Source organism: Ctenopharyngodon idella, chromosome 10 (assembly GCF_019924925.1).
Source record: "Ctenopharyngodon idella isolate HZGC_01 chromosome 10, HZGC01, whole genome shotgun sequence".
NCBI classification, from domain to species: Eukaryota; Metazoa; Chordata; class Actinopteri; order Cypriniformes; family Xenocyprididae; genus Ctenopharyngodon; species Ctenopharyngodon idella.
Genome location: NC_067229.1, coordinates 32679225 through 32707187, shown reverse-complemented (window position 1 = coordinate 32707187; position 27963 = coordinate 32679225). Strand labels below are relative to the sequence as shown.

The following is a 27963-nucleotide window of genomic DNA, read 5'->3' as shown; positions in this document are numbered from 1 at the left end:
CCTAAATTAAAAGCAGTTTAAGGTCTTGTAACAACTTTTAAAGGTACCTAATTGACTATAGTTCACCAATAAAAAGATGCTATATTCATTTAAGCTAATGAAATATAATATTACTGTTGCTCCATGTGCTTATTCGAGCTGCAGAAGTTTTCAGACTGGTTTTGATATTCTGACCTTATGTCATAAAGATATTACATGAATTAGCCAGTCAAACTTGTGCCTTAAAATGCACAGCTTGTGTACACATTCAAGACCGGAAGCATTTTTATGTGAGGATCATAGACTTTGCATGAAGAAAATTGACAGCTATTTTTTAATTAAATGCTTTTGCATGATTATCTGTCCAGGTCTTTTTTTATTTATACTTTTTTGGCCTTTTTAGTGTATAGATCAAACAAGAAAACACAGGGTGGGAGAGAGGATCAGTAAAGGACCTCGAGCCGGGTTACAAACTCAACTCGGGTTCAAACTCGGGTTACCGAAGGCGCAGTTGCGCTAAATGTCGGAGCGCTGCCCACGAGGCTATCTGCTCCGCAATCAGTCCAGATCTTAAAGGAACAGTTCAACTGTAAATCAAAATCAGTCATCGCTTAGTCACCCACATGTATAGTGAAACATACCTTTTCAGTGGAATACAAACACATGTTAGACAGAATGTCCAAGCAGCTGTTTTCCATACAATGAATCTGAATAGTGACCCACAGACATTAAAGGTAATATGTTTACTGGCGTACTGGCGTTTACTGGAAAAAAACGCGAGACGTGGCGGTGGAATGGGGAAAAAACGCAAGGTCTCAAGATGCACTTTTTTAAATGTTGAACTGATTTTAACTTGAGTGCCACGTTTTTAGAACGGCGTGTCATGTGCGAGATGCTGCAAAAGACGCAAGACGTGAGCACAACGGTCATCCGTCTAGCATGAGTTTACATAGAAAAACAATGGAAAAGTAGCGCATTGGAATGGAAAAACACGTTCTTTGTGAACGACCCCTTATTGTGCTTTTTTAAGCTTGACAACCCCAGTCACCATCTACTTCCATTGTGTGGAAAAGAGCAGCGTGAACATTCTTCAAAATATCTTCTTTTATGTTCTACAGAAGAAAGAAAGTCATACAAGTCTTGAATGACATTAGGGTGAGTAAATGCTAACAGTTTAATTTCTGAAAAAGTATTCCCTTAAATAGCAACCCTACCACCACAAGTACTGCTGTTCTTACTCAGTCTTTCTTCAAGCCTTTTAGAACATCATATCACATCATTTTCATATGGTCTAAAAAAAGAACAGCTAATCAGTTTTGACCCACATATGAACCTTAATTGGAATCTCTCAGGAGATCACAGCAACATTTTTAGTTGTCTATAAGAAAGAGTTGTTAACTGAACTTTGTCCAAGTCCACATGTTGTTGCTTGTTCAGAAAAACATGATCACTTTAGATCATCAGTGCAGGTCCATTCAGAACACAATGAGATAAACCTGTCGGGATGGATGCCTGATGCGTTTCCCTCCCTACCAGCGTTCTGTGGAATCTCCCATGTCTGACTGACAGCTTGTTTGTGTGTGTGTGTGTGTGTTTAGAGGTCATGTGCTACTGTAGTTACTGTAGGAGTGTGTGTGTGTGCTGAGGTAGGAGGGGCGTGCAGCGTAGAAACAAGCAGTGTTTCAGCATTTCTGACACACTTTGCATCGTCACTGCTGTAGCACTGGGCTGTATGACTCTAACTGTCGGACAGGAGCCAAGATGAGCCAACTCCACCTGCTAGGACCACCTTAAAATATATATTTGTATATATAACTTAATCTTACACACTCTAAACAAACCAACATCATGGGGGGATCTCAAAGCAAAAAGGGATATGGGACAAACTCCCTAAAGCAGAAGAGCATTAGCACGTAAGTTTGACATTTCATACATGCAATTTTGATACATAGTATGTACTTTAAGAATGCATAATCATGTAAATGTGCCTTAAAATCCTGTTAATATTGAACCTGTTTATGCATTATGTCAGTGTTACAGTGTCATATGCCCTTCCCGGTGTGACAGCAAAGGTGTGGCTATCATGCTGGTGAAGTTTCTCATGGAGTAAAATCAATTCTGGGAACTGAAAGGGTTAAAATGTGTCTTTTTATATGAAAGGTTTGCATAAAACAGAGTTCCAGGCTTCAGTCACAGATTTTTTAGAAATGTTTAAATTAATTGTCTTTATGTAATGCAGTGCTTTGTTTAATGCAAACCCCAGCTCTTGTGCAAATATCTCCACACCTTTTAGGTACACTGACAAGTTTCAGGCCTTTTTACAGTCTAGCCTATTTTAACGTCTTTTGTTTAGCAAGGCGCTACTTTGAGTGCAATTATATGGCATGTCAGCTGTACTGGAGTGTTTTTGCAAACTATCTGAAGTGGTATCATGCTCATAGCATTTGTTTATATCCTAAAGACCATCCATAAAACTTATGACAGATTGCATCACCATCTGTAGTGGGTTGTAAAGGTGTACAAATGACACGTCAGCTTGTCATCTGTTCATCTTGAGGGTTAGATTAGGTATTAAACTCATTTTGAATGCCAATTTCCTCCCTTTGGTCAGTATATTTGAATATTCAAATGTATGGATGATTCATAGCCTCTTCAGGTTCAGGTCGTAATGTAATGTAGTGCACTAAACGTACAGCATGATATGTGTAGTGTTTTGTGAAAAATTCTCCTTATATGTGACCCCTAGTTCATTGAGTTTGTGTTTAATAAGTTACATTTGGATTAGAAAATCTGACACATGACGCATCTGATTAGGTTCAACTTACAGGAACTATGGCAGATCATATCGGGAAGGTCTGGATGACTGAAAGTTTTCATTAACACTTTACAATAAGGTTTCATTTGTTAACATTAAAGGGATAGTTCACCCAAAAATGAAAATTCTGTCATCATTTACTCACCCTCAAGTTGTTCCAAACCTGTATGAATTTCTTTCTTCTGCTGAACACAAAAGAAGATATTTTGAAGAATGTCTGTAACCGGACAGTTGATGGGCCCCATTGACTTCCATAGAATTTTTTTTCCACACAGCATTTATTAATCTGTGTTAATTTCAACATTTACTAATACATTTTTAAATAATATTAGTTAATGCTCTGTAAACTAACAGTGAAAAATAGTTTTTACTAACTAACATTAACAAACATGATAAATGCTTTAAAAATAGATTCATTTTTAGTTTATATTAGCTAATGCATTAACTAATGTTTAGAAATTAGACTTTATTGTGAAGCATTACCAAGTTTTCTTGTCAGGTTGTCATGCTGTGCAGTGCTTGTTGTACAAACACACACCCTAAAAATAGCTTTTCCATGCTGGTAGCGCTTCTTAGAAGGGACACTTGAATCAATGTTACCATTTTCCCAGACTGCAAGTCAAAAATGCCATAGTTATTGTTTATAAGTAAGTCATTTTAAAGTTAGTAATATTACTGTTTGAGCTTTTATTAGATAAAGAGAGACTGTCTGTTCAGAGAAACATTTCTGTCTTTTTTATATGGACTGCTAATAAGGAGGTCCTCTGATGAATGTTTGATTCTGTTTCGAGGGGTTCTGGGGGTGGACAAGTTGCTGGTTTTAGGTCAGAGGGTCATGCAGCGCTGAAATGATATTCTGCATTCATGCATGTGATTAAGGCTGCACATCTATGGACAATGGCACTTGTGTTGAGTTTTTGTAATGTGATGTATTATGTCAAGTGTGCTGGAGCGTTATGATACATACGTGGGAGTAGTACTGACATGCCTCAAAAAGACTTTTATTGAATTAAAATATACAAAATAATTTTTTAAAAATATTATTAGAATTTAAAATAGCTTTTTCGTATATTTTAAAATGTAATTTATTCCTGTGATGGTAAAGCTGAATTTTCAGCATCATTACTCCAGTCTTCAGTGTCACATGATACTTCAGAAATCATTCTAATATGCTGATTTGCTGCTCAAGAAACATTTCTTATTATTATCAATATTGAAAACAGTTGTGCTGCGAAAATCGTGATACCGTTTTCTTTTCTCAAGATTCTTTGATGAATAATAAATTTCAAAAGAACATTAATTTGAAATAGAAATCTTTTGTATCATTATAAATGTCTTAACTGTCACTTTTGATCAGTTTAATGCATCATTACTGTATAAAAGTATTAATTTATTTCAACACAAAACTATAATATATATATATATTGAATATTGAAAACATAACAATATAAAAGCAGAAGTTATTTTAGGTCTGTTGTGATATTTTAAATGACCCATAAATGAAAATATTTTAGTAATATTTTATTGTGTCAATGTGTTCATCTGCTTGTATATACCTGCATTTGACCAGCAGATGTAGCCAATGTGCTTTATTTCCAGCTGCTCAAAATATTTTCAGAAATGATTGGTTCAAAACTTCAAATGATTTTAATGTGAGGTATAGTATGCTCTTTTCCACTATATGCAAAGTACATTATTTTAGCACCTAGAAGTTACAGGTAACAGATGTTTCAGCTTTTTACAATATTTTGTGTTAGGTTTAAAATTAAAATTAAATAAGAAAACATTTTTACATTCAGGCAAGAACATTTTTAATGTAAGACAAGTTAAAAATACCAATACTTTAACTAATTTATTTGTATTTTTACACCCCTGGCTAGTTAAAACAGTTAATACTATGGACCTACATGAAATGAAGCAAATTATCTAAAAATCCAAAATAATTTCTTTACACTTTGTTTGACATGTTGATTAATCATTATTCATAAATATTATTTAAATATATAACCATTAAAAATATATATTTTCTAATTACTTTCAAAATGATGGAAGTGATGGAATTTTAAATACTAATGTCTGGTAGAGTTGTGAAACATGTCCCATTTCTTAAGAATAATTTAACTCATTAAAGGGTTAGTTCACCCAAAAATGAAAATAATGTAATTTATTACTCACCCTCATGCGTTCTACACCCGTAAGACCCCGTCATCTTCGGAACACAAATTAAGTTATTGTTGATGAAATCCGATGGCTCAGTGAGGCCTCTATTGAGAGCAAAGCCGTTGAAACTCTCAAGATCCATAAAGGTACTAAAAACATACTTGAATGAGTTCAGTGGTTCTATCTTAATATTATAAAGCGACAAGAATACTTTTTGTGCGCCAAAAAAAACAAAATAACGACTTTTCAACAATATCTAGTGATGGGCCGATTTCAAAACACTGCTTCATGAAGCTTCTGAGCTTTATAAATCTTTTGTTTCGAATTAGTGATTCGGATCTCCTATCAAATGGCTAAACTGCTGAAATCACTTGAATTTGGCACTCCGATTCACTGATTCGATTCGTAAAGCTCTGAAGCAGTGTTTTGAAATCGGCCCATCACTATATATTGTTGAAAAGTCGTTATTTTGTTTTTTTGGCGCACAAAAAGTATTCTTTTCGCCTTATAATATTAAGATAGAACCACTGAACTCACATGAACTGTTTCAAATATGTTTTTAGTACCTTTATGGACCTTGAGGGTTTCAATGGCTTTGCTCGAGGCCTCACTGAGCCATCGGATTTCATCAACAATATCTTAATTTGTGTTCCGAAGATGAACGAAGGTCTTACGGGTGTAGAACGACATGATGGTGAGTAATAAATTACATTATTTTCATTTTTGGGTGAACTAACCCTTTAAGAATACATACAGTGATGAAGCTGATAGAGTTCCCTTTTCTGAATACACTCGTTGTAGTTTTAATAGTAGTTCAGTTTTTCACCACAAGGTGGCTCTGGGACTTTTTTTTTTTAACACAAACACTTCATGAGGGAAGAAGTGTGCGAGGCCTTTGACTGGATTATATTTCTTTCATCTACATCTACAAAAACACTATAGTGTCCGAAGTATATAGAATAATTGAGGTTTTTTTAAGTCTATATAATAATTTTGGAACTTTGTTGTCTTTTTCAACATTAGTATATCACCCTACAGTTTGCATAACTGTGTTTAAAAAAAACTCAAATTGTTAAAAAATATATTATTGCTAATGTTCCTGTTCTGCTCACTTATATCATAGCAAACGGATAATGTTTGATTGTAATCTAACCAAAACCTCCACTTAATCTCTTGTATTATACTGAGATTAAACATTGAACTGTGTTTCTGGACTCAAGTTGAGATACACCCTACTTTGAAGGGAGTGGTTTTTCTCATGTGAATTGTTTTTGGACAGCTGTTCTCCCTGCCTTGTGACTCCAGTAAAAATAACAATGATTATCGCTCAGCTGCAAATAGACAATATGGCTTTATTTAGATTAAGTAACACATAAAGCCTATCAATAGGTGACTATTTATTGTCCGTCATGTTCCAGTCTTTTCTGGAAATGTGAAGTGTTTGCTGATTGACCTATTTTTGGCTCCCGTCAGAACACATTGGAGTGCAGCCGTGTGAAGCTGGCATGAGCTCAGTTCTGATATTTCTCACATCAGTGAAGATTGTTATGTAATATGGCTCTGCCCCCTCATTCATGTTCTTTTACCTCAGTTTAGTTCTGCCTGCCTGTTATTATTACATCTTATATTCTCTTACTGTATATAGATCTAATATTTCCTTCAAGGCTGAGTAACTCGGCAAGCATTGCTTTGTGAAGGCATTCTCCCATAAATGATGCTTGTTTCAAATGTTCTTGAAAAATATTTCAAACCCTGCAGTGAAATATATTTTGTGACGATTGAAAAAAAAAAAAAAAAAAAACTAAGAGTATATAGTCTTATCTAACACAGTGTAATCTCCCTAGTAGCAGATGTCATCATTCACACTCAACCAAGATTGGATGCTGTGAGCTTAGGAGATCTCGTGCTGAGTCTGGCAATGAACACAAGAATATAATGCTCTGAAGGTTGTCTGAGAGTGTCATTGTTATGATGTGTTAAGGCGGCCTGACATCACAAGTTCATAGGCCATAGCAGCTGTGTTCAAGAAATAAAAGTAGCCTGAACAAAAAATAGCAAGTGTTGATTAGTCAAGTTCTCCTTACATTTTTTAACTAAACACATATCATATTACATAGTTTAGAAGAAAACCTTTTTGGGTCGCTTCTCTGATGGAATCATGTGCAACAGAGGTATTTCAACAAAGCAAAACTTTAAGTAAGGAATAATTGACTCCGGGCCGTTGAATTCTTAGAAAATAATGCACACCCCTAGTGGTAATCTGGCCATGACGCAAAGCAGAGTTACACCTCGGGTGTGCATTATTTTCTAAGAATTCAACGGCCCGGAGTCAATTATTCCACTTATACTATGGTTTCCACACCTCTAGACACTGTTCCAATGTTGTATTTCAAGACATTTGTCAGGTTTTTGTCCTTAAAACACTCTTGTGTGTGGGACTAATTTCTTACGCATCTCATCCCAAGCCTCTGTTGCTAATTCCAAAACGTCAGAACTAGTAACGAAGGCTTGAGCTTTGATAGCAGAATAATACCGTTGATACAGTTATTAACACAGTTATAGAGAGAGAGAGAGAGAGAGAATAAGCAGCATATGTGAATTAGCCTACCTGAGTCTGCGTCTCTCATGGCAGCAGTGTCTCTACTAATAGCGAAACTATAAGTTTATCTCAAGAGCCGCACAGTTGTTACCTCGCTGGTTAGTAATGTATCTTAAGTTGCTAAACTATTTTACTGATTAATTCGAGCAGTGCTGACAAATCGTTTCTGTGCGAGTGTGTTTCCGTACTATACAGTACGTGTGTACGTTTGAAAGAGAGAGAGAGCGCGAGAGAGTATCAGGACACAATAAAACGTATTTTGTGGCAAAAACCATGACAAAAATGTGTCGTTTTCATCCTATTGTTTACTATATTTATTTGCTTGGTTGGTGTCGTTGTGGGTTATGTTTTTTTTGTTTTTTTTTTGCGGATGTAGGCTGTAAAGACCTATTGAAATAACTGAAATCATTTGGCGAAGTGATACGGAACTGCAATGCGGTCAAGACCTGCCTGGAACTACTTTAGCCGTGCGTTTCCCTGAAAATAATTGCTCACCTTAGAACGTTGGTCAACCAATCAGATTCGAGCATTCAACAGCCCCCTAGTATAAAGGATTATGAAAACCCCATATGTTGGAATCTCAGCTCGGTTCCTTTTAAGTTATCAAGATTTTAAAACGGTACTTTTGTGTTTGGTGGAAGTGGCTTGTAAAAATCAGAGTTTCACTGGATAAACACATGTAAGCTTCATTCTGTAAATCACTGTCAAGTGCCACCCCGGGTGCGCCCTGAAACCAGAACAAACTGATTGAAATTCTTCACATTTTTCATCTCTTTTAGAGTCTCCTTTGTGACATATAAGGGAATTTTGTCTTTCTTTGAGTCCCAATCGTGGCGGTTCAGTCACAGGCTGTTGGGTGGATCCAAACACAGACCTTCAATGACTTCAGTCTGTTCGACTCTGCAAATGTGGAATCTGTAATTAGAAGCACAAATGCACACTCCCTTAGGACTTTTCTCTTGAACCAAAACTGTCTGAGAAACCATCATATTTTGGTCTGTTTGGGCACCGGAAAATGTTCTGAGATGTGTGCCCAGTCATTGTTTTGGGGAAAGAGAGCAACGTTTCTTGTACTTTTTAAGAAGCACTTTCTTCAGTGGCCTGTTTTTCTTTTATGTTGTGTTTTTCTTTTATTCCAGCTTCTGTGGCATCTCTTGCCAAGTTTTCGTTGTGTGTTTGAAATGTGAGACCTCCTTATACAGTCCTCCTCAACTTGCATAATGGAATCTTAGCCTCATATCCTGAGCATGTGGTATTAAAACCTCACAAACGCGTATATGGGTGGTCTTCTATAAGGAAAAGTCAATGAAAACCAACTCTTCTTTTTCTGTGATTATTCAGTCTCTTCACCAAAACATCATACACTCAATTACAAGCGAATGTTATTAACATGGCTCGCAATTTATGTTAAAATTATCTCCCAGGCTTCTAAGAACACCCTAAACCTTTATACAAGGTGCTTTCATCTCCTAATTAGCATTAGCAGTTCTGCTAACATCATACAGGCTTCCAAAACGGTTTCTGTTTCCTCAGTTAAAGCTGCTGTCCGTAACTTTTTTTGGTTAAAAATCATCCAAAATCAATTTTTGAGCATGTACTGTACATATAACCAGCCAGTGTTCAAAACTATCTCCTCTTCGAGGGAAATTCGAGCATGTTGCCGTTTGTCTTTGCGTCATTACATCACGTCTGTATAAATAAAGAATGAGTCCCAGCTAGTAGGCTATATCGCATGTGAGGCGGATCATTTATAGCCTTTTCTCACAGCAGCTGCAATAATTAAACTTGTCATTTTGATGGCGGATTGTATGGTATGACAAATTAACGTTAGTGATTAGACTGTACAGAAATTGAAATCTACAGGTAATGCTAAAACACTAAATACACAGTCACGCAATGTGTATGTTGTTAACAATAACGATTTGAGAACAAAGTATAATAATAATAATTTGCACAGTTTGACGTGATATGAGCTAAGCGATTGTTAGATTTAATCACCTTTGGCAGTGCGATTTATTGTAATGCTTTTTTTTCCTCAGTCAGAAAAAAGTGGCAGACATGTTACTTACTTGTATAGATTACATTTTCCGGTGAGACAATTCTTACTTTGGTCATACTTCAAAGATTACAATCTGTGATTCCGAAGTACAGTATCCACACCGATGTGGTGATTGACAGCAAACATTAGATTCATCCGCAACCCACGTAAAGATAATAATTCCGCATATAACTGCAATTGCAGGTTTCAAACAGAGATGGTGACAAAGAGGCAAAATTACGGACTGCAGCTTTAACTGTGTCTCAGAATGAATTCTGCCTGAAATATCTGCAGACCTCTGATGTGAAATGACCCATCTTCTCAGTGGGCATCAGTTATATAAGTTACCCCGAGCCCTGGAGGAAGTAACATCTGCTTTCATGGTTTCATTAAGATTTGAATTCAGCGTCTTTGCACTCACATTATCATTGCTCAGGACATTTTGTCCAGAAGCTAAGTCAAGTTATGACCTCCAGAACTGTTGCTCTAGTTGTGTGGGTAGACTTTGTGATGGCAACGACCAGCAACACAGCATCACTGGGGTTATATTTTTAGACTGTTGACATTGATCAAAGGATGTGGTTGTGGTGTAAAATGGAGATGCTTGGTGCGGTATCCATCAACTAATTCCTTGAGCACAGTATTATTATCCTGATTAAGATTATGTAATGTGCACACCGAGAGTACTTAGTGTTAGAAGTGTGTTTTAGGTGTTTTTAAAGACAAGCTCCTGACTTAGTTTTGTATAGAAACTGTGGAAGTCTTGTGGTCATTTTTCCCTTTTGGAAAAGGATTTGGTTTGAGTACAGATTAGTCATGGGAACGCTGACTTCCCTGGGCGATCTGCTGAGGCATTCCAAACAGGTAGCAATGTGTGTGTGTGAAAGTACAAGTGAGAGAACAGGTTTTCCTGGTTGTGAGCCGGAGCTCAAGGCTAGAGATGGTTAATGGAAAAAAGACTGAGGAGGAGCTCAGCCCTGCATTCCACAGTCTCCCTACCGAAACCACGGAGCCCCCCTCTCCCTTCCCTTCAGCCTCGGTTGTGTTCCCTTCTTCTGCTTTTCATGAGAGAGAGGCAGTTCTGCTTGGGAAGCTACCATTCTTATACCACGGGGGCTGCCGGATCAGCTGGACCAGAGATACAGGCACTCTCTATTCTCTTCCCCCCATTCATTTCTTCTCAATAGTCTGATCCTGAACAGGAGGGGTGGACGGGGGAGTTATCAGGCAGCCAGCTGATCTTTGCTGTGGTATTCTGCGAGGGAAAGGAGACTGCAAACTCTTCGTTACTCAGCTGCACTGAGATAGAGGAAGCCACGAGAGAACTCAACATCAACAGTCGTGCGAGAGGAAGGAAGCAGAGAGGCTTTTGCGACGTAAACATGAAGCACGGCTTCAAGACCACGTGAAGCGTTGCCCTCCACTCAGAAAAAAACATCTGTAAGAGAGAAAAGGAAGCAAGGAGAGACTGACTCATTTGTTTGGATTCACCCACAAGGTGTTCCAGTAGACTCTTGGCGTATCACCAGTAAGAGGTTGAAGATGTCTTGGCTGTCACCAGTGCAGTGGGCCAAATGGACCTGGTCAGCCGTTAGAGGAGGAGGGGAGGAAGACGGTGAGACTGATTCGGGGATGGACGACGAACCCCTCACGGAAGAGATGCGAGAGGCTATGTCCGGAGATCAAGAGGACGACGAAAGGTCTCATGGCTGCAGGCAAGTCTAGAACCTTGTAAACTTCCCAGTGTGACTAAGGAAATGAGGATGTGATATATGAAAGGATATAAAGTAGGGGTGTAAGGTTGCTTTTGAGAGAGGAAGTGTGAGATATCTGTTTATTGTAATGCCCTTTAGTTCTTTTTTTTAAACCAAGTTCTTACCAAGATCAGCAGTAGAGGCCAACCATAGAAAAACGCCTCTAGAGCCACCTGTTTGAGTCAGATGATGGTGTTAACTGTTCTGAATGCTGTGCAGACAGCCATGGCTTAGCAGTCAGCCACATGGATCAAAGCAGTCAGAGATCAGAGGCTCTGAATGTCCATGTCTGTTTGTGCTCTTGTCATGGTTGGGGAAAGTGGCGTGTACACGTTTGTTCATCTGTATGTGTGTACTTTGTGGGTGTTTTCAGCATCATTTGGGGATTTCCTTAGGAAGTGTGCATGGCTCAGGGTCTAGCTGTTGCTAATGTGTCCCTACGCACAGATAAAGATCAGAATTTAACCGTTCTCCTCTCCCAACCCCCCAACTGTGCCATGGCTAATTTCCTTGCTAGTAGATAACACTGTCTTTCTTGGCACTATCTTTTGTTAAAAAGAGGAAACTTATTTGTCTGTTGCTCTAATTCATTAGTAGCACATGCTAAGACAAGCATCACTATTGCTCATATTTAGGATTGAGGATTTGAAGGAACCCCTCCTCACTATTAACGTTTGCATAATTTTTCCCAAACCTTTGTGTGACAGACATGATTTTTAAAGGATTAGTTCACTTTAAAATGAACATTACCCCAAGATTTACTCACACTCAAGCCATCCTAGGTGTATTTGACTTTCATCTTTCTGATGAACACAATTGGAGTTATATTAATAAATATCCTGATGCATTCAAGCTTTATAAAGGCAGTGAATGGGGCTAACGAGTTTGAAGTTTAAGAAAGTGCTTCCATCCATCATAAACATACTCCATATGGCTCCGGGGGGTTAATAAAGGCCTTCAAAAGTGAAGCGATGCATTTATGTAAGAAAAATATCCATATTTAGCAAGTTATAAAGTAAAATATCTAGCTTACGCGATGTCAGTTGCGCTTTTTTCGTAAGTTGAATACAAAAGGCGTAGGACGTAGCATAAGCGTTTTAAACTGCGAGAGGCGTGACACTTTCTTTTACAGGCAAGCACCACTCATATATTCTTCAATATATGCAAAAGTGTAGTTTATTTTTGTTTATATAATGTTCAATTAATGTGTATCATCTGGGAAAAAAGAATGTTTTGGTTTGGTTCCCCTAAGCTGTGTTGTTGACATCCTGTCTATGTGCCGTTAAGCTGTCTGCTAACATTCCTTTCCAGGAAGAATCCTTTCTTTCCTAACGCCTCACAGCCTGAAAGACTGCCGCAAATGAATCTCTACTCAGACCTTAACAATGACCCAAAAGAGTGTCAGGATCATGAAAGTTGTAAATATACTTAGAAAAGCACACAGTAAGCCACCCACACATTCTGTAGAGAGCTACTCATTTCTATGGAGCTCAGTATGAGTCAACACAAGCAGCATGAGTTGTGCAGGCAGGGTTTTTATGAAAAATACAGTGATTTAGTGGAGTGGTTTGTGTTGGGTTTGGGCTCGCCCAGTTAGAAATAGGTGATTGTTGGAAGGGAATAACAGAATGAAATTGATATTTATGCAAAACCTTTTCATAGCACTACTTATTAAGATTTCATTTGTGGGTTTTTTGCAAGTTCATCTATTCTCTTGTCTGTTGTGTTTGTTTGCTGGACTAGTGATGATTACTTCCCTAACGGGACTGCAGGTGGCCTAGTGCAACAAGACTGGGCAGTACTCCCAGATTGGGGACCGATTTCACACACACACACACACACACACACACACACACACACGATTAACAATTCTTCCATTTTAGTTCAGGCTCAGGCCCATGACCATTATGCTCTGTTGTGAGTGTAAAAAGGATAGTACACCCAAAAATTAAAATGTTGTTCTAAACCTTAAGAGAATACAAAAGAAGACGTTTTAGTGAACTTTACTGGTCCTGTTTTTTTGTTTGTTTGTTTGTTTGTTTTTTTAAAGAAGTCATATATGTTGAAATTTACTTCATTATTCCCTTAAATCTTTCAAACCCTCACACAAAGCTATCACATAACTCCAGAAGACTTAGAAAATAGCACATGGGTCATCTGGTCTGCTTTTGTGACACTTTTATGTTACATGTGTCTTTTCTGAGACTTGAATGCCTAATAGAATAATGCTTCTTTTGTTTTCCATGGAAGAATTAAAGTCATATGGGTTTGGAACAACATGAGGCTAAGCAAATTTCCATTTTTGGGACTATTCCTTCTACCTAGAAAGCTCTTCAGTGTTACCTCACACAAACACATAAACCACCAAAACAGGCACATATGATAAACAACAATTTGCAGAAAGTACTGGTGTCACAGCTAGGATACATTGTTATTATTTAATGAGGATGTGCTCTGTTCAGTTTTGTTTCACCCAAGGCTAAAGCTTTAAGCCACATGTGCAAAATGTTTTATTAAATATTGATGTCATTTGATGATCTGATGAGTTTGTATGTTTTATACTGATCACCCCTCATCTGAGATCAACATTATCCACCTGATTTAAATCAAGCTGAACCAAACAACCATGGCAATGTCCTTTTGTCACCATAGTACAGATGCTGTGGCTAACCACAGAGTTTTTCTTCATTTTCCATCAGTTCGGACTCAGAGGGCCAATTTGACACACCTGAAGCTGAGACGCCTGTCCATCAGCCATATAAAGAACCATCAGTGCTGGATCAACCAATAACAGAGAGCACAGGTAAAAGAAGACCTCCAATACCTCATAATAACTGAGAGCCGTATATGCAGACGGTAGATTCAGAGATGCCACAGAGCACCTGTCGCTACATGTGCCTCTATTCCTCTCATGCAATGTGATGTTGCCATGGCAACAGGAAGAATGTATGTCTCTAAGTGGTTTTGGTGATCTTTTAGTATAACTTTTGTATGTAATATATTGCTGGTAGCATTTCTTGTAGTGTTTGCAACTGGGATAATGGGTCAGTATATTTGTACTATAATACTTTACCTTATAAATCAACTGATAGCTATGTTACTTCATCTTATTTGCTGGAAGGCAAGCAAATGGGCAAAGATTTATTTTATTAAAGCAACAAAGTTCTCCGCTTATGATCGAGTAATTTACAAATATTTGGAAAAATGACTGTTTTAAAAGAATGATTTATTTGCGAATTGGGCACCACTATTTATAAGGCCTGACTAGCTAGTAAAATAAAAGCTAGATTTTGACATACACAGAGAATCCAATTACAGTTCTTTATCTAGAAGAGTTTCTTTTACTTAAAAGCATGCTTTGTTTTCTTTAAATTTTCCTCTTAAAGACACGTGTCCAAATTCAGGGGAGTGTACCATATCACTAACTGAAAACAGCTGCACTTCCCCAGACTCTTTTTGAGGAATTTATCTGCCCATTAAAATCTCATAAACGCTCTAAAATTTGACTTGTCACTCTCGTTAGGCGTATATGCGAAAACGTGTATGTTGCTATTGTTTTGCACTTAAAATCTTATTTTAGTCTCTAGGTGTGGCTCTGATAAAGTTTTCCAATGTTTTCTTCAGTGAGGATGAGTTTTGTGTTTCAAAGATTTAACTACAGGGATGCATTTTGACCTCAGCTTGAAACAAAACTGTGCAGACAGTATTAGTTACTTAAATGTATTGCAGTGGAGGAGGTTTTGAGGTTGGAAAATAGAGGTTTGAGCAAAGAGAGGCCCCTGACCTAGTGTGGGAAAAGCGCACAGCTTGGAATTCAGAAGTTTGAAATTGAACAAAAGCATCCGCTCCTCTCAGAGCACGTTTATCAATGGGCAAGGTCAAAGGCTTGAAGCGAAGAACATCATGTGATTTAGTTATTTTCTCTAAATGCCACACACAGACACTAAAACACACATTTGCACTCACTGAAATTGTGCTAGGCTTGCTAGCTCACTTTCACCATTTTTCTAGTTTATTATCTCTTTCTCTTAGTGTATCTCTGGAAACATGACTGTTACTTCACAGGAATAAATCTTTTAATAAACACATTTTTTGGTGTGTTTTGTGAGAAAGTTGTCCTGAGAAATGCAGAATGCTTTAGGCTAATAGAGGAAGCCTTTCCAAGCCTACGTGTCATGGTTTGGATTGCTTGAGCAGACAGACAGTAAAAGTCTGGCTCCAGCAGAGCACAGTCCAGCACTACAGTCCTCATCCTCACAGCTGTACAGACACATGCAATTGCTAGGAACACATTTTCATGGCTAGCAGTGCATTAGCCAGAATTTGTGGTTATGTAAACAGAAGCCTTCTTGTGTCCTCTCCACCCCAGGTACTAAATCCTGCTGCACCTTCAATATAAAGTCATACATAAATTCCTGCTGACATCAGTTGTTTGTTGACGTCAGAGAATAGAACTGAAAAACAAGCATTATTTACTGTTTAATTGCCTTTTCTACTCTAAAACAACCTCAGTCATGTACAATGTAATTTTTATGGCTCTTTTGTGCAGTTATCTTTCAGGAGCGTATTGACTAATGTGTTGTGACAGCATTATGCATTTGCCTGGTATGAGAGTGCTTCTTATTATTATTATTGCCATAGTTATATAATCAAAACTGCTCTGAAATGTTTCTCAGCAGGGTCGAGATGAAGCATTTGTGCTTCTAATTTATTAGCTCATGATGTCCGAAACACTGTCGATGCATCACACTCCCACCACAAAGAGGAAGCTCAAGTCACGGCCACTAGCACTGACTGCATAACCAATCGCAATGTGTCTGATGATTCTCCTTCACTGGTGTTGCATGTTCAAACGGCAACGGTTGCTTTCAGAGCCTGAAAGCTTCTGGTTCTGTATAACATTCATCATAACATTTAAAATAACATTTATGCCATAGAAACAGTTTGAACAATCATTTTAGAAATCTTCCATTTAGCAGACACCTTTATCTGATGTACAAACCTACATTTCAGATACCACCTACCCAATATAAATGAATTGGCAGTTAGAAAATAAAACATTCAGAGCTTCCTGTTCTTCATAGAACGTATAGTGACATGTGTACCTCATATCTGCCAAAAGGTTTATCTATTGCAGAAGTTAGCTTGCCCTGTAGATGGATGTCGAGGAGGAACCTTGACCTCTGAAAATGATGACAAGAGCAGCTGCAGAAACTTTAAAAGTGCTGATCAGAGAGTTTTTGTGTCCACAATGGGAAGGGCTGTCTGCCATCGCTTTTAACAGTGAAGGACAGCGTAGTACCAGAAGTGTGGAAAACACAAATTGTAAGAGATAGCTAGAACTTGGCGAAAGCAGGAGGAAGATTGGGCGTAGACATTGGAAAGGACTCATGGAAGGTCTGTGGGTGGAATATTGTAATTTCAATGCTGACAGCGGCAGTTGTGTTTATTTCATTCATGTAAGGCTAGTTCCCTAAAATGCTAGTTGGTAAAGCTCAAGTTCTTCTTTTTGGACGTCCACGTAGAAACCATTGTGTTACAGTTAAGACATTACTAGCCTAAAAGTTGTGTTTGTTTATGTGATTTTCATGCAAAGTTACCCTAGAACGCTGCTAAGAACTTATTAAGTCAGGAGCAGTCTGTGGATAAGGAATTTTACTCCTTACTTAAGAGTATGATAGTTAGCCTAAGGCTTATGGCTCGGTCATTCTGGGGATCAAACTTTAAACCTTTCAGATACCACCCATGAGCCTCAACCACTACAGAATATCACTCAAACAGACTCAAATGTATGTCGCCTACATGAGCACCAATGTCAGAATGTTAGAGTACTAACAGAATTCACAAATTCAACTCAGAAACAGTTTCCTGTTGTACATGTTCTTGCATGTAAATATTTTAAACAGATAACAGCTAGTACTTCTCAAAGCTGTCTCAATTGGAGGTCAGCGCAAAGTCATACATCTTATTTATAAATAGACTGTCTCCTCCTGTCTCTTAGCAACAGGCTGTTGCATCAAAACTCAGTGATGACTGCCAGCAAAAAAGGACTACTTTAATAATATTGACATAGTTTCACATGTAGATGTTTGAAGTGTGATTTGTTCAGTTATCTTCTAGTTACAGTAGCATGAAATATAGTTTTTGAGGCAGTTTTTTTTTTTTTCCATATTATGGCACAGAAAGGCGCAGAGCCTGATTTTACCAAGTGCAACATGTTCCTGGATCAACATCTTTGTTGAACCTTCTACATCAGTTCCCTCTGATTTTAGGGATAACTTAAGGGTCGGGTTAGGTTTTAGGTTTTAGTTAGCATTACATTTTCAGGCAGGAATGTTGTTCAAGGATCAACAAAATATGTTGACCCAGGAACGCGTTTAACTCAGCAAAATCAGGACGTGCCAGAAAGGCCAAGTCTTCTTTTCAGTACATCCGAAATGGGTGTGCTAAACATCAAGCCCATATGGCTGATTGTTGCTTGAGGTTGATTATTTGTGCCTGCTGGAGACAGGGAAGAGAGGACTATTGTTCAACTCTTTGCATCCTGAATGAAGCATTTCCTGTCTTTTCTGTCGTAAGGAAGTCTGTTCTTCAAATATCCTCCATAGGTTGAACAATAGACATACTGTATGCGCTCTAAGAACATATGAAAGGAAAAGTGCAAACACTGAAAATACAAGAAAAACGATATTAGGGGAACATATTGCATTATACTGTAACATATTATTGCATATTTCAACGGGATATTCTATAAATTATATAGACCATTATAAAAAAAAATCTCTCTTCTACTCTCAACAGGTTTCCCAGAAGATTGTGTGAATCAGTTGACCTCCATCACAACCGAAGTCCAGAACCTGACCCTGGATGAGTGCTTTCCTGAGGATGCACCTGTCCCGGTCGTGCGGCAGAGCAGTGTGGACCCCAGCCCAATCCTGAAATCCAGGAACCAGCTTTCCTTTGCTGACATGGATGTGGACCAGCCTGATCCTGCTGAAGCAGTTACAACAGATGACACCAACATCTGCAATGGTCACATTGAAGAACCATCCTCCAAACCACAGACTAAGTCCCTCAAGCCTAGACCTCCTTCCCTCAAGGTGAAGGCCCCACTGAATAGCGTAGACCCCAATGAAGTGGACGACAATCCTCCGATACTTCCGAAGGGGAGCTACAACTTTGACCCTGATCAGTTTGACAACACTTCGAGTCCATTCACAACTGGAGGGACCAAGTTGCAGAACCCTCCACCTGCCAATGCCACTACTAAATCAGAGCTGATGGAGGAAATGCCTGCACAGCCAGTAATGTTAGAGTTTGGACTTGATGATGCTGAAGCCAAGAGACCTCCACCCAAGAAGTTTGGAAAGAAGACAAGCAGCAAGCTGACTACTCCAAAAAAACAGCGACCAAAAGCTGCAGAAACCACAGCTCTACCACCAGAGCCTCCATCAGAACAAGACCAACCACTATCTGAGAATGTGACTCCAATGAACGTTGATGATATTCCTATTCCTAAGAAATCCTACAACTTTGACCCAAGTCAGTGGGATGATCCCAATTTTGATCCTTTTGGTGGGAACAGTAAACTTGGCAACTCGCCAACACTGCCTAAAGGATCATATAGTTTTGACCCTGATCATTTGGATGACTCTATTGATCCTTTTAAGCCATCAAAGACCTTAGGTGGAAGTGACACAATTAAACCAACGACTGAGAAGCTAATGGACAAACACAAACCAGACAAAACTCTGGAGCAGCAGAAGCAAGCAGGGCAGTCTCAGAAGAAAAACAAAGACAAGATCATCACGTGAGTGGCAGTTATGCTAGACAGATAGGCAAATAGTAGCATGTTGTGTGTTGGGTCTGTGGCTTAAAGTTGCGTCTATAGCTAGCTTGCATCTATTAGCAAACAGGAGTGTTTTTCACCCACTACGCATTATAATCACATCAGTCACACTACTTTTCACTTTTGTGTTAATTCTTGGTACGCTACCCTGCATTTTCAACATCTCAGTTGTTGTCTAATCATGCTTCTTTCATGTTCGTATTTGATAGTTTACAGTCGTAAAATTTATTGTAGTCTTGTTTACACTGTTCCAGTGTATACGATTCCCACTTTCCACTAAACTATGGCATCCCCTCGACAAACTAACTCCTATTTGTTTGTGAAAGTCAGGAAGCTTAAACTCACTCCTACTTGTTTTCTTCATGCTTCTATCTCACCCTCTAATGTCTTATGGCACATCCCCTCTCAACATCCCCTCCTCCCTGTGTCTGACTCCTCCCTCCCCAATTCCTTCCTCTGTCATACCGTCCTCAGGACCACTGAGCAAGTGCAGTTTCTCTGTTTTCTATTGTAAGTATCCTCTCGTGCCCTCCTTTCCTGTACTTTCAATGTTATCTCTTCTGTCCCATTGCATGTCATGAGCGCTGTTGAAGGCTGAACTGCCCTCTGGCTCCAAATCATGTGCAGTGTCAGTCCTCCGAGCAAACTAGGGCAGAAGCAATATTTATTTTATTGTATTCTGACTGTCCAGGCAGACAGTATTGATTTAGTCCATGGGCATTTTGAAATGATTTTCAGATTTGACCCTCTCATGGTGGTCAATATGCTAAACAGCTGTAATATCAAGCACATATCGGCACTGTAGATATGCAGGCTCTGTTTTTTTAATGATCTAAACTGTTTTTTGTAGGATACAATGACTATCCCTATTTCTGAGTGGTTATCCAATAAGCTGTTCAATAGATGCCAATACCAAGAAAACAGGCTGGATGGTCAACGTAATGTTCATGTGTATAGGCTATATTGGATATAATGCACTAATATTACTGGAGTTTTAAATCTGATGTTAGTGTGCATCATTTTAAACATGTTAATCTAAAACTTTTGCTGGAAATGAAAAAAAAAAAAAAAACCTGTATATTGGTCTGTCTAATACCATCTGCATTACTGCAACTATCAGTATACTTTGAAGAGGGAAGTTTTTGATAAATGTATTCCAATGTTTCTTGGTGGCAAATACTGATGCTGTCAATATTCCTTTCTGCAGGAACTCATGTAAAGTAAAGAAGTATGAGAATCAGTCCCTAGTTCTGGATGTCTGCAATCAGGTAGGATTTCAGTACTGCCCAAATAGGAGTATGAGTATCTTGTTTGTTGTGGGCATGCGTGCATCTATGTATTTTGTATATCTGTGTATTATATATGTGTGTGCTTTTTTGAGTATGTATATGACTGTGAAAGCATAAACATAACAACTATATAGTGTATACAAAGCGTCTAGGTGTGCTGTATTGTCTTGGTCTTTGTGGTTACTGCAGTGACTCAGCAAACATCCTTCATGTTCCCTCAGTCTCTCTCTTTCTCCCATTAATCCACTCTGAACAAACCCTCCTCTTGAAATACAGTATCTCTATATATTGTTGCTCTCTCTAAACCAGGACACTAGTGTGCATCATTGTGTGTGTGTGTGTGTGTGTGCAGGACACTAGTGTGCATCATTGTGTGTGTGTGTGTGTGTGTGTGTGTGTGTGCACACCACGCAGACTGAAACGATGCAGTTCCCAAAACAGGTCACCGTGTCCATCTATGCTTTTGTCCCAGAGAGTTTAAGGCTCCATGTGGAGAACAGAGTCTGAGGGGCTGTAACTAATTTTTTAGACTGTTCAAATATTTTGCCTGTTTCAAGCTGAATTACAGTGCTATTTTGTATGCAGCCAGGGAAAATCACTGTTTACCATCAGTGCAAAATCTGTAAAGTCTATATGTATAATCATTATTATCCGCTTTCTCATTCATAGGAGAAAGACGTGCAGGAAAATCCTGCGTCTAAACTGCCTCACCGCGTCCATCATGCCACAGATGAGGAGAAGTTAGCCTCCACTGTCATGGGCCAGAAGGATGGTCCAGAGGAGTTTTCAGACTGCACCAAAACAACCACCTGTACCAAGACTGCAGATGGTGAGGGAACAGTCGTAGGCTTGTTAGTACTGATTTGGTTCTTGTAGTACTGCAATGTTTATTCTCAGATAATTAATAAATAATCATTAGAGACTGGGCCAATCTGTCACTAATGAGGTTTAACAAGCACTGCTCTGTTAGGTTGGACAGTTTGGGGGCATTGTATGGGAAACAGACTTACTTGTTCAGCTTGCTTTTCTCTCTCCCAGGAAAAAAAAAAACAGTCCTCTGTTCTGTTGGCATATTAATTTGCCCAGTAAACAAAAACAGTTGCAGACAATCCTATTATTCCCATTACATTTTAAATAGGATCCTTTGAGCCACCAGAGTGCAGCAGTTTGGCAAGATTATGTTTTGTCATTTGTAGTTGATGAAGTTCATTAAGTTGATGAAGCAGTGGTCCTTTCATAGATGTTGAAAAATAAATCCCTGGTTATCTAGTTTAAACAAGACAGATTATTTGAAAGGAAATTTTTTTTTATAAAAATGTAACTGTATTTGTCTCAGAAACTACCGTACTTTTTATTTCGCTGCTGACGTCGTGTATAGGACCGTGCGGGCGGGAAATTAAATAATATTAACCAATACGACCATAGCATGGCCTTCGCGGTTGAACTTCGCACGACCCAATCAAATCGCAAAGGATACAGTTAAGACCCGCCCTATAATAGATCCCGCTGAATATTGTTTTACTTTTGTTACAAACGTTGCGAATGCCGTTTCGTGTTGTCTCTATAGATAGTACCTGCATAAAGAAACAGCTTTATTTCTTTTTCTTCTTTCACATTCATTAAAATTGGTATTTATGAGTAGATAGATACATTATTTTAGAAGAAAGAGTTGAACTCCGCACAGATCTTTTGATCTGAATGCAAGTGACACCATTTTGCTAGTAGCATGTGCTGCCCTCTAATGGCCACTTTATGAATGATTTAAAATCGTAATATTTAAGCCTAGAAAGACAGTTTTAAACTGTTTAAATACCTTTTACTGTTCAATATTTTTTTAAATTCGTATTTGTTCACTGGCAAGTAACAAAAAACAAAAACAAAAAAAAGATCAATTATAAAATCCTGGGAAATGGTTAGAATATAATCAAGTCAGTAATAATCTGCCTTTCTTTTTAATCAGATCTGCCGGTAGGCATAACAGACCAGTTTGAAGAGAACGACCTTTCCTCTCCGGTAAGTTCTGATTGATTAGTATCTATTGCATTCCTTTGAATTCTGTGTGACTACCTTAAACAAACTCCTAGCAGAGGTGCTATATATCTGTTTGAGAGAGATTCATAATTATAAACCCATTAAGGGGATTAGTGATGTCCACATGACTTAATCTGTTCAAGGGCAAGCTAATAACTAGGTCAGAGGAAAGACTGTAGTCATTGTTTCATCTCATTGAAAAATGTGGTATTATGTATGTTACGAAATAGTGCTATTATTATTTATAAGAAAGAACATAAGGTATAATAAATCAATTTCAAAATGAAATAGTTCCTCAATCTTTTCTCTGATTGTGTTTGTTCTGCAGAGTGAGAGTCTGAGTAAGAGTCATTCTCTGAGCTCTTCCGACAGTGAGACCATAGCAAAGACGAGTCCAGGGCTGGATTCAATCCCTCTCAGTGAGATAGATAAAGCAGCAGTGCTCACACTCATCAGAGAAGAGGTAACACTCAAACACTGTCCTGAGATCAGTCTGTCACATTATGCAGTACATGCAAACACATTAAATGACAAATAAACAAAATAAAAATTGATATATTTATTTTGTTTTTAATTGTATTTTTTAAAAGATTGTTTGCTATTAAATTTGTTGTAAAGGTTTTATATAAAATTGGATTGTAGTTTTAAATTGTGTTTAAAAGTCTGTTGTCTGTGGATAAAGTTGCATTTTTGTACTGGTAGATAATTGCCAAAGAGATCGAAGCCAATGAGTGGAAGAGGAAATATGAGGAGGGTAAACTGGAGGTCATTGAAATGAGGTACATCCTTATCTAGAACCCTTCCCAGAATACACCAAGTTTAATCCCCTGGGCTGGGTTTCCCGAAACCTTCTTAACGCTATGTCATTCTTAAAGGGTTAGTTCACCCAAAAATGAAAATTCTGTCATTTATTACTCACCCTCATCCCGTTCCACACCCTTAAGACCTTCGTTAATCTTCGAAACGCAAATTGAGATATTTTTTGTTGAAATCCGATGGTTCCGTGAGGCCTACATAGAGAGCAATGACATTTCCTCTCTCAAGATCCATAAAGGTACTAAAAACATATTTAAATCAGTTCATGTGAGTACAGTGGTTCAATATTAATATTATAAAGTGACGAGAATATTTTTGGTGCCCCAAAAAAAACCAAAATAACGACTTATATAGTGATGGCCAATTTCAAAACACTGCTTCAGGAAGCTTCGGAGCATAATGAATCAGCGCGTCGAATCAGCGGTTCAGAGCGCCAAAGTGATTTCAGCAGTTTGGCGGTTTGACACGCGATCCGAATCATGATTCGATACGCTTATTCATTATTCTCCGAAGCTTCCTGATCACTGTTGACAGTTCACTTCGCTAGTAGCCACCACTGTGCAAAAAGCTTCTTTACATCTCAGTCTATACGAATATAATTCTGAAGTTGTGCACTTAGTGTTCAATTAGGCTAATTGTCATTACACTAATGGTTGTTAGCTTTTTATATTATCCAAAAGAACATCAGCTGGCAAACCATTAGGCAGTAAAGGCTTAGGAGTCTATTTAAAGGGAATGATTGTGGTCAAACGGCAGCGATACAGCGAATAGTTGCTCTAAATCAAAGAGGGCGCCGTCCCATTTAGTGTATGTGCACTATTTCATTCGTGAAAACTTTAGTCCCCTGGCTAACATGTCAGAAGCTGCAATTCTAAGTAATAAATAAACAAATAAATCGCCTGCCACGGCAGCAAATTCAGCAGCTTTTAGATCTTGTTGATACGAGATCTAAACGACTTTGTTGAGACAAACTCAACAGAGCTACCCCCTCAGCCTCGAAATTCTTCTGCTGGGGGCTCTCCTCTTTCTGTCTTTTTTCTCCGCCGTAGTAGCTGTTGATTATATGTTTCGCGTGTTGCGCTTTTATTGAGTAAGTCATCCAATAACAGAAATTAGGTTCTGGTTGTGGAGTAAATGAAGACACTATGGCTTATAAATAATATATAATATAATATAATATAATATAATATAATATAATATAATATAATATAATATTTAAATTACCCTTTCAAAGGCCAGTGAAGGCTTAGTGCCAGTTAGTGTAGCGTGTTAAGGCATGATACGTTTGGGCATGAGGTTGTGGGTTCGCGCACTCATTTCAAAATTATATAAAATATCCAGGGTTGAATTTATTTAGCAATTTGAATTATTTTTATAAGATCCCATGAGTTCTGATGCATGCAATTTCAACTATTTCTGAAGTGCTTCTTTTATAAAGAACACTGCTTTCTCACATAACACAGTGAAGCAGCGTCTGCATTGAACGAATAATTGATTCTCGAGCCATCAATATCAACCGATTCATCACCTTCGCCATGGACAGCACCTGGTAACGTCGCACTTAAGAAGGAATACCTTAAGCAACCTCCTAAGGTATAGTTGGAGGAACACACCTAGAAAAGGTATACCTTTAGTTTAGGTATACCTTTAGAGTCTTCGTATCGTGCTAAGAGGCAACGTTATCGGGAAACCCAGCCCAGCACTGTACAGTCCGGACAATGAAACATTCTAACATTATTTACCGATTTCACCATAGGAAAATAGTGGATGAGTATGAGAAGACAGTAGCTCAAATGATAGGTGAGTGATCTACCTCTCTGAACTGTTCAGTAACATTATGAATATAAATTTTAGTTTAAATGTTTGCATATTTATTTATTTTTTTGTCTGGAAATTTTCGCAATACAGAAGACGAGCAGCGAAAGAACATAGGATCTCAGAAAAGTGTCCACCAGATAACCATGGAGAGAGATCAGGCCCTCGCCGACCTCAACTCGGTGGAGCGCTCGCTGTCCGACCTGTTCAGACGCTACGAAAACATGAAAACCGTGCTTGAGGGCTTTAAGAAGGTAAGATATCTTCTTTAATGTCCAAAATTCTGAATATTTAAATGATTCATCTGAATATATACAGATGATTCTGCTGGTCTCTTTGTCAGAATGAGGAAGTGCTAAAGAAGTGCGCTCAGGACTACCTCACGCGCGTGAGGCAGGAGGAACAACGTTATCAGACCCTCAAAATCCACGCAGAGGAGAAACTTGACAAGTAAGAACCATATTCAGTATTAAAATGATACATCAGTTTCCCATGTGCATATTTTACCTTTTATTCACTGTATTTAGCACAATTGAATGATCTCTGACCTGCGTTCGTTTTTGCAGAGCGAATGAGGAAATAGCTCAGGTGCGAGCTAAGGCCAACGCAGAGAGCGTGGCGCTGAACGCCAGCCTGAGAAAAGAGCAGATGAAGGTGGACTCCCTGGAGCGGGCGCTCGAACAGAAGGTAAACTCTCACACATTCACCGTCACCCATATGTATTTAACACATTCTGTAACATCAAATCAAGATGTCACTATAAATTTTTTTCCAAGAAAACCTTATTTAAAAGTCATGTTATTATTTCCAGAATCAAGAGATTGAAGAGCTCACTAAAATTTGTGATGAGCTCATTGCAAAATTGGGCACAACGGACTAAGAGGAAGGAGAACCTTGCCCTTTCTGACCCAAACCCACCCTGACCAAGAACGCCTCTTGACCTCCTATTGCTTTTTTTTCTTTCTTTTCCTTTTTGGAAAGGAGTCACTTTTCCATGGGTCTGGCTCAGGCACTGGAAGAAACAACAAGATATTAGTTGAAGAGTCAAATAAAACAGTCCCAAATGTTTTTTACAGATTCAGAAAGTGCTGATGTTGGATTTACACCTATATTTGGTGGTATAAAATGTTTCATTGGTGTGAGATTCTTGAAGAAAGTGGGGAAACCACCCACATATCTCATTCTGATGACTGCTTGAGACTTTCTGCTGACTGTTATGGCAGCTGTGTGTTTGAGCATTTGGGAGAGACTCTGGGTGTGTGTTCAGGTGTTCGTGTAAAGGAACAGACATTGGATGAGGGTCATTGGCCTTGTTCATAGTTTACATGACTGCACTGCTGCTATTTGTAACGGAGGGAGCAAATCATATTATTTACAACTTTTTTAGTTACATTTCTTGCATTGGATAATACTGTAACCTGTGTAATTTTTTGGTTATATATTAGAGATCATGATACAAATTTACGGGTTCAGTACAAGTTAAGATCAATTGACATCAATGATTGGACAATGTTGATTACCACAAAAATTAATTTCCTCTTCTTGTCTTTCAAAAAAAAAAAAAAGCAAAAATTTGGGTTTACAGTGAGGCACTTACAGTGAAAGTGAATGTTAAACATTACAGTATTCATTATTTCAACAGTATAGCCACAAGACGTAACAATATGAGTGTTAATATGATTTTAGTGTTAAAAATCACTTGCTAACCTTTTCTTTAACAGTTAAATGCAATTTTGCTATACTTTGTTGCCATATACAAAGCCTAAAACCCTAAAATTATGATTTAAACAGCTTTAGAGCTCAAATAATATGCACATGTTCACGGAAGAGTTAATGTAAATACTTTTATAAAATTACAAGCATATTTCTGGTCTAAAAATGGACCCCATTCACTTCCATTTAAGTCCCCCACTGTAATCTTGTTTGTTTGTTTTACAGAAAGAAATTTTTTTTGTGGTAGTCATCACAGTACTGTCGAGTTTAACTTGTATTGAACACGGAATATTCTTTACTGAGTAGTTTTTAGCATATTCAGTACTTCTGTTGTAAGAGTTTGTAGACAGTTGTAGTTCCATACATTGTTTTTCTTACTCTCTGGGTGTTTAGTTGCCAAATTATCATAATTTATTATATTAAGCAAGCTCTGGTGTTACCAGATGTTCTGATGGGTTACTTTTTTCTAGCCTTGAGGTCATAATAATCCGATCAAATGCTTGCTTTGCAAAATGTAACGGCACAAAAGCAAACCTAACTGAAAGCACTTAAACTTCTTTTATGAAATACTTTGGTTTCAAAGTCTGCATGAATTACAGAGAATATCATAAGTTTATTCTCTGTTTTATTGTGCGGAGTCAATTGCAGAGAAGCTGTCAAAAGTTATGCCTATGAACAGAATCATTTTTGAAACATTCACTGAAGTCATTATGAGAATTGACAATCTTTTGCCCGACTTGCTAAAGTGTGCCTAATGCTGAAGTGATGTTTTCTATTGGCTGTTTTTTTTTTTAACCCACAATTCCTCTGTGCTTTCTTATGCAATATTTCAGCTCAGAATAACTAACTGCCAAACCGCTATCCATGTGCCAAACATTAACGGGTTGTGTGGAGAAATTGAGCCTGTAAATTGTCATGACATTGTTTCAAGAGTGTGTTGGTGTTCTTTACTCACTGACCTGTGTATATTTTTATGAGAAGTTCTTTTATTGTGTTATTAATGTTTTGTAAAGTGGAAGAGAGAGAGAGTTGCAGAGAAATCCCATTGACTAATATATATTTTGTGCATAAATGCATTCCCTGAATAAAGAAATACTTAGCTTGA

General features: G+C 38.1%; 1 protein-coding gene across 3 annotated transcripts; it reads left to right on the top strand.

Moving 5' to 3' along the window:
• The first annotated feature begins 1680 nt into the window (after positions 1-1680).
• Positions 1681-27963, top strand: tacc1 (transforming, acidic coiled-coil containing protein 1). Of its 3 annotated transcripts, none has more exons than XM_051911221.1 (14): positions 1681-1892; positions 14045-14148; positions 18147-19155; positions 19669-19704; positions 20402-20462; positions 21153-21312; positions 22444-22496; positions 22843-22977; positions 23217-23293; positions 25087-25130; positions 25239-25399; positions 25489-25595; positions 25712-25832; positions 25957-27963. In XM_051911221.1, exons 1-14 carry the CDS (start codon positions 1828-1830, stop codon positions 26023-26025), a joined length of 2202 nt encoding a protein of 733 aa, XP_051767181.1. In that variant the 5' UTR covers positions 1681-1827; the 3' UTR covers positions 26026-27963. The 3 variants fall into 3 exon arrangements, with proteins under 3 accessions (XP_051767181.1, XP_051767179.1, XP_051767180.1); XM_051911219.1 differs by lacking the exon at positions 1681-1892 and adding an exon at positions 10798-11306; XM_051911220.1 differs by lacking the exons at positions 1681-1892; positions 19669-19704 and adding an exon at positions 10800-11306.